The following is a 13,564-nucleotide window of genomic DNA, read 5'->3' as shown; positions in this document are numbered from 1 at the left end:
TTTTCACATAAGGAAAACTGGACCTAGAAATTTTAAATGATAAAATTTTTCAGTGTCATCACTGAGATTTGAACACGTACCTGTATGATTTTAAGAGTTCATCCTGCCCAACTCTACTATTTTAGTTTTGTAACTGTCCTTAAATATGCAACAGCTAATCATACAATGTCATCCAGGGAAAGAACAGAAATGGTAAAACTCAGACACATCTATGTTTTAGGAGATTGGAAGACAAATAAAAAGTAACAAAGAAAAGCAAAAAATGGACAGAATTGTCACAAAGGCAGGGTGAGAAGAAAATTTTTTAAAATAACATTTTTGATGACAACAAATACAGTCAGGGTATTTAATTAGCAACTCACTCGTGACCCTGTCAACAAGGCCTGTGAGGCAGAAGCCAGACTGTAAGGAATTAAAAGTGAAACTGGAGACAAAGTATTTATTACTGTTTGCTCTTCTATCTCCTTAGAGCTCTGAAACAGTTGAATGTTATTACTTTTTCAAGAAACTTAACAATAAATAAAACTTAAAAACTATACTCTGGGGCTGGGATTGTGGTTCAGGGGTACAGCGCTCATCAGGCACATGCAAGGCCCTGGGTTCGATCCTCAGCATCACATAAAAATAAATAAATAAAGGTATTATGTCCAACTACTTCTAAAAAATAAATATTTTAAAAAAAACTGTACTCTTAACTGATTCTGTAAACCTTGGGCACATAATAGGGGCTAAATACACATTTCCTTGTCTGATCAGAATGGAACAAAGGACTGGCTGACATACTGCAAGCTGGAAGGGCATGAGAAAATAAGTTCAAGTTTGAAGGTTAACAAAGAGAAAGGCTCACAGCAAGGTAACCAAACAGAATAGTTAGCCAATGAAACCAAGGACATAGAGTACAAACAAGAAAAACGGAGGGAGGAAAAGAGGGAGGAAGAAGGGAAGTCATTCCTATTTTCCTAGATTTTAAATTTACACAGCTTACAAGGGCTCAGTCAATCTGAACCTGTCCAGACTCAGTGTCATCCTTTCCTTTCTTTCTCCCTCCCTAATGCCCCCACACAGGAATCCCCACACAGGAATCCCACATCCTCCAATGATAGGGAACTACTTGCAATTCTCTGAATATATCATTTTTATTCATTCTCTTTTTTCTACTTAAACTGCCCCATTCCACTCCAATCTGCCTATCCACCCTGCAAGCTCTTACTCACCCTTTAAGACTCACTTGTCTTATAAGAATCTTCCTCTCTCTACAGCTTTCCCTGATGTCTCCAAGAAAATTTAAGCATTCCTCTTCCTTTGCTTGTGCATTCTGCTCCCTTCCCTTGTACCCTTTACTTACCTCCTTCAGACAATGATTCCCACCAATTTAAAATTGCCTGTCACTGAAGTCTTTTAGGGATAAGAACTTTGTCTTTTTATCTCCATCTCCTGTCCCTGACACACAGTAGGCAAAGAGCCAATAGCAGGGTAATGGATGAGTAAAAACATAACATTTTAAATAAAGCTTTTAAAGTCACCTTTTTCCTAGGTCTCAATTTCTCTCTCCATTCCTTTAATTCTTGGCTATGTTCTTCATCTAACTCCTTGAGTTTCTGGGTCTCATGCTCAACCAACAGGTGGCATTTTTCATTCTGAAAATAAAGTTTGGATTTAAAAAATGTTAGATCAACCAAGTAATTTTACACAAATACCATTGTCTCCCAAAATAATAAATTATTCATCATCAACCTATTACTGAAGTATAAATTTTCCTCTAAAAACCAATAGCCAAAAACTATGAAATAAGTAGACATACTTTTATAAGTTTAGAAATTAGATTGTTTTGCATACTATCTAAAAGAACTTAAACAGAAAGAATTAGTTTGGGTCTTTGCTTTTTTTCCTTTTCACCAGCTGGTACCAGGAAGTGGAATTAGGATGTATTCTATTCCAGTATATTATAAGCAAATGTAGAGTAATCCACAAGGTTGATACTACTATGAAACTTTAAACATTTTAGATTATATATTAGCAGGGCTGCACACTTTAGGCAAGGTCCAAAAACAGCCCTCTCTATAAAGAAACCTTTATATATCTTAGGAAGAAAATTCCCATATATTTAATTTACCTTTTTCCCCCCCACAAAAAATAGAAAAAAATAAATTTTAAAAGGAAAATAAATTTTAAGTTCAGAATCTAACAAAAAAATTACCTTCATCATTTTGAAAGATTCACATCATCTTGCAAAATACACTAAAAATCATACTCAAAATCGTTTCTGAAAGATTCCACTTCTTAGGCTATAATTTAGCTTCATGATCACATTAATCATGTTATATAAAATATAAACAAATACCTATGATACTAAATTGATCCTCATTTGGGTCTTCGAAGGAAAGACAACCTTTCAATCCCAGCATTTTTATAAATAACATGCGTTTTACTTTTGTTAGCTATTATTTTCTCTGTACCATCCACTTGAGCTGCCTAGTTCTGTTGTCATGCTTTTGCCTCTAAACTGCAGTTGGGGGCTAGGAATGTAGCTTAGTGGCAAAGCATTCACCTAGCATGTGCCAAGCCCTGGGTTCAATTCCCAGTACTGCAATCAATCAATCAATCAATAACCTGCAGTTGGTGCAATTCTCGGACATTGGCTTCACACTGCAACTGAAGATCCCGCATTTGATTTTCATGTTTTTGATGTTGAGCCATTCTCTCATTTTTCTGCCTCTTTTCTTCTTGTGCAGCAAACTACAAAGAAAAACAAAAGATAAATTACAATTAACAATCAATATAATTTCTACACATTTTAAAGGTGTAATTAAGAAATTTAACAAAATTTAGAATACAATAAATTAAAGATGCAAGAAATAATATGCTATGACTCAGAATTGGAGTCTACATGATGACCTGGGTAGGGGTATATTCTAGAAATAGAACAACTTCTGATTAAAAATCTTGATCCTAACTGCTTAGTGAACTCATTTAATTTGTGTGAGATTTGTGATTGCAAGTATCATAGTGAAGACATGTTTTGACTTAAAAAGTTGTTCATGTCATCTCATTCCCAGGACCCAAACTCTGTTGTACAGCATGGGAAGGAAGGCTTTGCCCTCTAGGGTCACCACCCTGGAACAACTAAGTTAGTACATATCATGCGCCTAGCTCAAGATCTTAAAGTGAATATTGACAAGTCCAAGGTATGACTAAATGTTTACAACCAATTATGTAGCATTTCTAAAGGGCACTCATATTTTCAAAACCTAAAAATGAAGAGAATAATTTGCTTAATTTACCTGTTTAATTTTGTCTCGGTCCTGGTCTGGTGTGGCTGTTGAGTTAATTCTCAAACTCTTTTTAAACATGGCCATTCGAGTCTTGGCTTCACTACGCTGAATCTTGGGCAGCCTCGCTCTTTCTTGAGTCTGTCTGTTTTTCAATTCCTCAATAAGTCGTTGATTGTAACGCTGCATTTGTTCTGTTTCCTAAAAATGTTTTAAACAGAATCCAGTAATGTAAATATTATTTAATACACAGTTCCCACACATATGTTCAAAGATTTCACTTGTTTTTCCCATATATACTATCTCCCTTATTGTACTGTGACCAGCAAGATATCGGGCAAAAAATAACTTGTAAGAAAAGTAAAGTTATTAGTGGTAAGAGAGTCTTATACTGAAATTCTTTTACTAAGTACAGGGAACCTACATTTTTTACTTGAACCACAACAGAAACCAAAATATCTTCTTCTGAGATACAAAATGTAGATTACAACATAGAGGTCATTAGACATTGTAATTAATTATCATCCTTGTATTTATAATAATGACCAAGATATAATTACTTCAAACTTCATTAAATAAATCAGAATAAGAGAAAAAGAAATAAAAATGCATTTTTAAGAAATAGAAGCTTCAAAATGAAATAGCTTCATAAACTTTAAAAAGAACCAAAAAATTTTAAAAAAACATTAAAAAAAAAAAACAAAAAAATTAAGGAATTTTCCTTTCATTAACCTTTTCATGGCGCTTCAGTAGCTGATGTCTTTGCATGAAATACTGATCTTTAAGTTGCTGTTTGAGCAGCTGGTGTTTTTCTTGTAAGTGCCGTTCTTCAAGCTCCCAAATTGCAGCTTCTCGAGCTAGAAGAAAATAATTTTCAAAAAGTCACTTTGCTCTTTTTACTAATATACTTTGATCTTCATTTTAATATTTACATAAAAGTTTTATCTATATACTAACTTATATACACAAATGGATACTATGAGCTATAAATAAAATATTATCAATGTGAATATCCATTGTCATTCTTAATTCTGTTTTAATATCCTATAAACTGAGAATATTCCACTATAAAAAAACAAATTCTTGGGGCTGGGGTTTTGGCTCAGCGGTAGAGAGCTTGCCTAGCATGTGTGGGGCCTTGGGTTCAATCCTCAGCACCACATACAAATAAAATAAAGGTATTGTGTCCAACTACAACTAAAAAATAAATATTTAAATAAATAAATAAAATGAATGAATGAATGTATAAGAACCAAAATTTCTCTAAAAAGAAAGAAAAGAAAATCTAAGGTAACTTGTCAGGGAAAATAAGTTCTTAAAATTCCATTCTATTACATAACTACTGACTGTACCAACAATTATAAGGCATAATAAAACTCAAAATTATTGAGATATATTTGTAGCATTATCTGTACAGAAAAACATTTTTTTCCATTTTTTTTTTGCTTGTTTTGTTTTGGGTTTTTTTTTGTGTGTGGTGCTAGGAATGGAACTCAGGTCCTATCACATACTAAGCATGAGCTTTTACACACTGAGCATCAGCCCCTAAATTATTTTATGCTGTCTCTTTTTTATCCTGAGGTACTGAGGATTGAACCCGAGGGTGCTTTACCACTCAGTTACATACCTAGTCCTTTTTTAAAATTCAATTTTGAGACAGGATCTCCCCAAGTTGCCAAGGCTGGCCTGAGTTCTGGAGCAGCTGGGGGTTACAGGTGTGTACCACCATGCCCTGAGCCAGCCTTGTTTTAAGTGTTTATAGTCACTTCTACTTTCATAAAGGAAGTCTATATCTTGTAGTATTTCTTAATTTTAAAAGACTTTTCTCATTTACTAAAGAAAGATAGCTTTCTTTTTTTTTTTTTTTAAAGAGAGAGTGAGAGAGGAGAGAGAGAATTTTAATATTTATTTTTTAGTTCTCAGCGGACACAACATCTTTGTTGGTATGTGGTGCTGAGGATCGAACCTGGGCAGCACGCATGCCAGGCGAGCGCGTTACTGCTCGAGCCACATCCCCAGCCCATAGCTTTCTTTAACTTTCCCTTTATTGCCCTAGCAAAGGAAAACATTTAAATATTTCCAAGGTATACCTCGACAATGTTTCTGAGATACCATTTTATGTATACACACTTGCTGTAAAACTTCATATACCTCTCATGAGCTGCTGTTTGTTATTCAGGCACTCTCTCTCGATATTAGCCAACTCTGCCTTCTGCTGTTGGATGATCTTTTTCAAAGAGCCATCTAATTCTTGTTGTTGCTTCTGAACAAATTCTTGTTCCTATTAGACAGTTAACCATCAGTTAATAAGTGTCTACAGAACTAAATATCCATTTATTTATATGACTGTATACATTAGTAATTAACAAGATTTCTTTTTATCTTTCGGAGGTGCTGGGAATAGAATCCAAGATCTTGAGCATCCTAGGTGAGCACTCTACCACTGTTAATCTTATTAACTTCCCCAGCAGTTAACAAGATCTCTAAACCAAGTTTACAAAGTTAGCCAGATTTTAAAATCACCCAAATTATATAGTGCAGATGTAGTATACATGTATTAGTCATCCAATTCAACTTTGAAAAAAAATTAGAATGCAAGATATTCTAAATTCACTATTAAGAATGACACACATTCATAATTAAAATGCCCTATTACACTAGCAGCTTTTGGAAAACAATAAGTTTGCAGCTTCTAAAACTGACTATTCCCTCTAATATGGAGCAACTCCTTCTAATATGGAGTGACAAGAACAAAAATATATAAGAAATGTCTTTTAGGAAGAAAGGCAATGAAAGAGCTGAAAAGTAAAACAAATGTCAGATTTTTAAACTTTATTTTTCTAAGGAATAGAGTAAGTGAAAAATACTAAGCCTGCACAGCAAAGAAATACAGTTTCTATTTTCTATAGCCTATTACTGAAAAGAACAATAGTTTCAAGACTTAATGGAGAATGTATGACTAAAGAAATATAAACTAGGATTAGAAAAGGGAGTTACATATAAATATATAAATAAAATTCTTATAATCACAAGATTCTACCAACATGTTTAGGGTTTACTAATTCATTCAACAAGTATTTGCTGAGTACATATGACATGCCAAATTTATGCTTTAAAAAAAGTAAATTTGGATCTCTATCCCTCACTTGGCAATGATAGCAATTGGTGATTAACTCAAGGGATATGCTGATCAATTTAACTGTGGATTTAGGGTTGAAGCAGCACTTTACCATAATCCCCCCTCCTTTATATCTAAGAGAAGATCAAACCCCAAAATCTATTTTGGAACCATTTGTTGGGTTTTGGACAGTCTGACAAGGTCTGAATCACTACTAACCTGGTCCTGAGTGCACATAGTAGTCTAGCAAGTTCTTCAAAATATTTGCCTTACAATAATGTCTCTGGAAGTGATCAGTTCAGGCTGTTTCTTCAAAGTAATTTAAGTCATAAGTGTTGCTGTTCAGCATCATTTGTATTTTAGCATGAATACAAATATACAGTAGCAGAAAAAAAGACTAATGGGTTACCTATACAACTTTATCATAGGCAAAATTTTTCAATGAATACTTAAATTCAATAGGACTAAAGAAGTGTGCCCTGAAGCAGCTAATACATAGAAGGTAAAGGGCTAAAATGGTTATATACAACCAGGTAGAACTAATGGTATGCTGCTGCAAAGGTAAAATCTAGAATATGGAGTTTTAATTTTATTAAACAGATGCAAAATCTCCATGCTTATCTTTCACACAATTACCACAAAGAGAGTTCAAGATTCTTATTTTCTAGCTAGGCATGATGGCACATACCTGTAATCTCAGCAGCTCAGAGGCCTAAGCAGGAGGATCACAAGTTCAAAGCTGGCCTCTGCCACTTAGTGAAGCCCTAAGCAATTTATCAAGACCCTGTTCCCTGTCTCAAAATACAAACTAAAACCAGGCTGGGGATGTGGCTCAGTGGTAAAGCACCTCTGAATTTAATCTCTGGTACAAAAAAAAAAAAAAAAAAAAAAACAAAAAAACTTTTTTTTCCCCTATAATAAATATTTGTAATAAAAATTGTTTCTCTAACTTCAATTACAGGATTTCTATATGCAACTTGTTTAATAAACTTATAACCTGCAGATATATTAAAGGGTTTCTTTTGTTTAACATTTTTAGCGTTGGTTTGCAAAAAGGATTTTTAAAGGATGCCTGCATGAGGAAAGCTGATAGAATGAGATGGACATTATCACCCTAGGCACATGTTGGCTGCACACATGGTGTGACTCTACATAGTGTACAACCAGAGAAGTGAAAAGTTGTGCTCCATTTGTGTACAATGAATCAAAATGCATTCTGCTGTCATGTATAACTAATTAGAACAAATTAAAAAAAGAAAAAGAAAAAATACTTCTATGGATAGAATCAATGGTCTAACTTAACTAGTATATACATATGAAGACTTGAAGTCAAATGCAAAGGTATAAAATGGAGTCAGTAAATGTGCAATTTCTTATCTATGCAATTTTGGGACATATTACTATAATACATTTATATATATAGATTACACAAAGAAGTCAGGTCCAAAGAAAACCTTCATTCAGCATTCTGTAAATGCTGGATATTGCACTAGTTATAGACTTATTAAAATTTATAAAAGACAGTTTTGCCTTCAAGGAGCTTCTACTCTACTGGTCCCAACTACCCCTAGTCTTGGATTGTCAGTTCCTTCCCTTAGTATCATACTTTCAAAAGTTCAAAATTAAACCACAGAAAACTCAAAGCTGGAGATAAAGAGTCCAGAAGCCATGCCCTACAATGAATAACAGTACTACAGAAGTGTACCCTAAAGCAGCTAAAACATAAAGGGCAAAGAAGGGTAAAGACAGTTACATAGAAGCAGGCAGAATTTTTACCTTCAGGTGCTCCAGAAGGTAAAATAAGGACCACCAAATAAAAATTAAGGTAGGCAGTTACAAATCTAATAAACAGATGCAGTTTCTAACAATCAGAGTTAGCAAAGAACCCAGGTGCCTCGGAGTTGAATAAGCAAGCAGGATCTGAACAATGATGTAGTCAGGGATAATGCACAAAGAATTTTTTATGTTAAAGCTAAAAATTATCTGACAATGTCCTTCATACACAAATTAATATATTTCATCACCTCAAAAAAATGAAATTCTACATTATAATGCATTCATTAAATTTTCTAACATCAAAGTCCAAGTACAATACATTCACAATGGAATTTACAATTAGAAATTACTCTTAAGAACTTCTAAGAGAAATTAAACATTTCAAAAATATCGCACAAATTACCTTTTTAAAAAAGATGTTTAAATCACTAGAAATAACAAATAAAAGACAACAAAATAACTCAAGACTATTACGACCAAAAGTCATTTTTTAAAATGGGTACATAAATTATAAAATGAGTGCCCTTTAAAAGTACACGTTTAAATTCTATTAGGGAGTTTTATAATTAATTAAATAACTATAAGCAATAAAACTACAACTTTGGGTTCTAGAAAACTATAAGAAAGAAATATGATATACCGGACTATTTGATCATTTTAACTCAGATGTGCTCAAAAATGGTAATGATCAGAAAAGTGATCGTAATTCATAATTTCTCCCTCGTTAAAAAAATATTTTGCTTACTCTTTTAGAAGATGATAATAAGACTTGAACATCTGCAAGTAATTTAAAAAAGAAAGTCTAATTTTGAGAGGAGGGAAAAGGAAGGGTTGAAATCAAGCTGTATTCTCTCTACTCCAGTTGTATATATCAAACCACAAACAAAAATTAAAATTTTAAATGAACTAGTCTTCCCTATGGAAACTGTGAGAAAGAATACAGCCTAGAATTCCAGACTTAATTTACAACTATAAAGAATAGCAACTCACTATTCATTATTAAGAATTTGAACAAATGAAAACTAGAGTTAAATCTAAAATCACTACTTTTACTATGGCTTTTCTGACCATATCCATAATTAAAACATCTCCATAAACATATGCAATCAAAAGGTCACTTCACACAAAGATAAAAATCTGATCACAGCATTCAATTTCTCACATGTGCAATGCTTATAAAATACTATTGCAAAGATATTTTACTTCTTTAAAAAGATGAATATTTCAAATTAAAATTTGTGGTGGAATAGATAGAAAAAAAGAACACTGTATTAGAAGTGTTCTAGTTCCAGCTCTTCCATTAATTTCTTATGTGACTTTAGGCCCATCATTTAGTCTTCTGTGACTCAATTTCTTCATCTGTATAATAGATATATTCCATCCCATTTTAGGATGGTGGCAGTGATAATCAGATGTGAAAACTCTCTGAAGAATAAAGTTCATGTCAGGCTATTATTGTCAATACTGACATTGTCATCTATCAGTCTTCTAGACTTTAGCAAATGAAGTCAACAATGAAAAGGCACATGTGAGTCAAAGAAAGAGTGGATAAAACAGGAGAAGGCATCCTCCCACAAGCACGCGTCCTGCATTTGGGCGTTGAAGACTGCACAAGAGGACAACTGAAAAGACTGAATCATGACCTGAGCAACACCCTGTGGATCAGAATACAATGCACCTCCCAGATGAGAATACATCTGAATGACTTTCATAAACAGAATGAGTAATTACACAAATGTTAATATCTCGGAGCCTAGATCAACTCAATTGACAGAGGGGCCTCTTTCTCATGCCTTGAATAAAGTTTTTGAACTAGACCAGTGGTTTCCAGACTCTAGTGTGTTGCCATTGTTTTTTTAAACCATATTCCCTTTTCAAAAACTCATCCAAAAAAATCTATTTAAAAACAGATTTAAAAAGTGGTGCTACTTTAGTTGAGGTAGAATCAGGGACCCACAGACCCAACATTCCTTGACTTTTGAAGAGCTCTTGGGAGAACAGACTGAAAACCACTGGACTAGGCGATTAAATATGTTCTAGCTCCATAAGAATATAGCTAATATTTATTAATTCTAAAAAAAAAAAGTTTAAAATAGACTGTAGAGTTATCAAGTTTTAGAAACTTTGTCAAAGGAATAAATACTTTTGAAACCTGTTAGATTTTAAACACTTCATTAAGTTTTAGAAAGAATTTACTATTATTTTCAGCTTTAGTTGGAAAATATAAGAAGCCCACAAAATTCAATGAAAAATCACCAAGAAGACTTATTAAAGCAAAGAATCACCTAATTCATTCTACACTAAATTCTCAGTTTCAACTCTACAGTTTAATATATTACCTTTTAGAATTTAAATGAACTTAGAATTTAAATAGTCTACATTATGTTATAAGGCAAGCTATATTGTTAGTTATTATAAGGTTTGAAATTCAAATTAAGCAAAAGTGGGTATGTGGCCATCAAGGAATTCATCTTTACTTTATTCACAAGAAATGGCTAATAACCACTGGACCAAGTAGATAAGAGTTTAGATGAAGCACAGAGTGAGTAGCTTAAATCAGAGGTAATATGGTATATTGTATGGAGATTCAATATATGAAATATGCATATAAGTCCCCCCTTTTCTGGATGAAAATATTGGCTCAACCAGTAATCAGATGTGTGATTCTGAGAGTCACTCAACCTTTCTATGTTTGGTTACCTTACCTCTAAAATGGGAGTAATGTTTATTCTGAGATTGAATTCAAATATTTAAAATTTAGAACAGTGCTTGGCACATAGTAAATGGCTAAGCATTACCTTAAACTAGTAATCCTTACACCATGCCAAGATAAAATCTTTCACTGCCTCATAGCAAGCAAAAAAAAAAGGGCAAACTAATTCTACTCAAGTAAGTTAGCGGTACTAAAATCTTAATTCTAAGATTTTATTTTCCTTATTTTTCTTAACATTATAATATTCTCTCCTCTGAAATGATAGCAACAAGTAAATGGCAAATTTAAAATATCTTTACTTGGCACAAAAAACGTTAATGGAAATCCATGTCACTGCCTCCACTAGTTTTTGTTCATTCTGGTTTTTTTTTTATGGGGTCTATAAAATCTAAAAATTTGTGAGTCACTTTTTGAATCACATAAAGCCATATTAAATGGATAAGTCAAAGCAATAATTAATATGAATCCATATCTCTTCTTTGTTTAACTGACATATGCAAACTTAAAATTGAATTTATTTCTCTTTCCCTTCAGGCTTAATATGAATTTTAAGATTCTTAGTATAAGAATTTTGTAAAGCTACATGCAGTGGAAAATTCTGTTAAAAATACTAATTTACTGGGCTGGAGATGTGGCTCAAAAGTGAAATGCTTACTTTGCATGGGTTCAATCCCCATATTACAAAATAGAAAAAAAAAAAACCTAAAACTAATATATCTAGTTTTGTAAATAATGTCCACATGTTAAGATAAAGCCTTATCATAACCTAGAATCAAGTTTATTTAACTCCATATAGATAAAAATTATCTATTTAATTTCTTGATTTTGAATCAGAGAGATAAACAATATACTTAATATTTAAAATCTGAATTTAAAATTGTTTATGTGGTCAAGCTTAGAAGTAATAAATGTTTGATCTACCATTTAACATTACCAATTTCCATTTTTCTTCTAACTTTGAGCTTTACAGAAATAATGGCCTTTTATTTCCATAAATAATGGCAATCTTTTCCTAAGCACAATGCTTATATACTCACCCTCTATTTTTCTGTTCTAAAAGTCTGCTATCAAACATAGGCATTACTACATAAAATTTAAGATTCCGCCATAATTAAAATTTGGATAACAGTGGATTTTGCATATATTTGTTTCTTTCATCTTAAGTCAACTTTCTAAACATTCCACTTGATCATATCAGCAATTTAAATGTCACCAATAGTGTGAACTTAGCACTATGAAAAGAAACTGGGAATCTGGATGCGGAGAAGTGCGACTTAATGATTACAGTTGAAGTCTTCCCTTTCAACCACGGTTTACTGAACTGAGAAAATGCTGCTTTCTGTTTTTAGTAGCATTAAGCTGCTGCTGTTACCTGAGCATGCTGGCTTTGTGCAAGCTCCTCTTTCCTGCGTTTCATGAGCTCTTTTCTCAGCTCTTTGGGTGCTTTCTCCACTTCATTTATAACCTACAGTGTATAAGCATGCAGGAGGTGGAGATATAATGCTTTCTCCACAGCAAGCATTTATGTGAGCAGTCAAGCTATAGGTCAAATATTCAAGTTGTTAGAAAGTTTCTTTCAACATGCATTAGCATAAGTGTTAGTTTGGTGAAAAAGAATAAAAGGACAGAACATGCTTGATCTCAGTGCAGAAAGGTACACTGTACCATACAAAGGTTAATTAGTTGTTTAATTATCCCTATATATCATTTTCTCTCTTAAAAAGACCCAAAGACAATCAGTGAAGAATTACTCAGAACACTAATGCTGAAGTAAAGGTGATAAGCTCAACTGACCTTGAAAGATCATAAAATTGCAAATATTTTCTACTGACATTGTTTGAAATACTGGACATAAGAAAAGTTAATGCCATTTATAAAAGTGTAAACTTTTATAACTGGCTTCATAATACCAAAGAAATAACTCTAAATGAAATCCACATGAGACTGAAAAAAAGAAAAGAAAAAGCAAATCTTACAGTATACAAAGGAGAAATAAATGGATAATGTTTTTTCCATAAAATACACCATTTTATATGTGGTGAGATTAAATGAACGTAACTGATGACTTTGTGGAAATAGAACAACATTCTCCTTTGCTGACAATTTATTAAGCTTTTCAACTTTAAAATAAGTAACATGAGTACTCTAAAATAAGTTTAATAAACTATGATTTATTATAGTTTATCATATATTAATAAAGCATATTAATAATATCAAATATATTTATTAATATATTAATAGTATAGTAATACTATAATAATTACTATACTAATAGTAATTAGTCTATTTATTAATAAAAAAATGTTATAAAATGAAATATATTTTTGAGTTCCTTCTTTAAAACATTTCAAAATCCTAGATATGAATTCCATCTACCAATATAGATCTGTAATCTAACATGAAAAGCAATCATAAATTTATAAGTAGAAGCACCAAAGAAACCAGATTCCAAATCACCACATGCCATTGACGGTCCAAGAAAGAGACTGATTTTGATGTAATAGTGCACTTAAAATTTCCCATCAGTAATCCCTCATGAAACCAAATCACCAATAAAAGGAAGAGTTGCCCCAAATGCAAGAAGTTTAGCAATAAGGGAAAAATACATAATATAGTTATTTAAAATATGCAATCATGATCTCAAATATGTTCACCAGCTAAAGTTCTACCTCAAAACAATAACTAAAG

The 13,564-nt window shown here is 32.5% G+C and overlaps 1 protein-coding gene across 1 annotated transcript in view; it reads right to left on the bottom strand.

Annotated features, from left to right (window-relative positions):
• Slk (STE20 like kinase) overlaps window positions 1-13,564 on the bottom strand; it is a 59,868-nt gene that overhangs the window by 5,404 nt on the left and 40,900 nt on the right. Inside the window, exons 13-17 of the mRNA XM_026401118.2 lie at window positions 5,421-5,550; window positions 4,002-4,126; window positions 3,282-3,470; window positions 2,611-2,736; window positions 1,524-1,637 (exon numbers count right to left, since the gene is read on the bottom strand). Of these exons, the coding sequence (XP_026256903.2) occupies window positions 1,524-1,637; window positions 2,611-2,736; window positions 3,282-3,470; window positions 4,002-4,126; window positions 5,421-5,550 (684 nt within the window). The remainder of the gene's footprint in view (window positions 1-1,523; window positions 1,638-2,610; window positions 2,737-3,281; window positions 3,471-4,001; window positions 4,127-5,420; window positions 5,551-13,564) is intronic.

The sequence above is a fragment of the Urocitellus parryii genome, chromosome 5, assembly GCF_045843805.1.
Source record: "Urocitellus parryii isolate mUroPar1 chromosome 5, mUroPar1.hap1, whole genome shotgun sequence".
Taxonomy (NCBI): Eukaryota; Metazoa; Chordata; class Mammalia; order Rodentia; family Sciuridae; genus Urocitellus; species Urocitellus parryii.
This window is presented reverse-complemented; position numbering and strand designations above follow the sequence as displayed.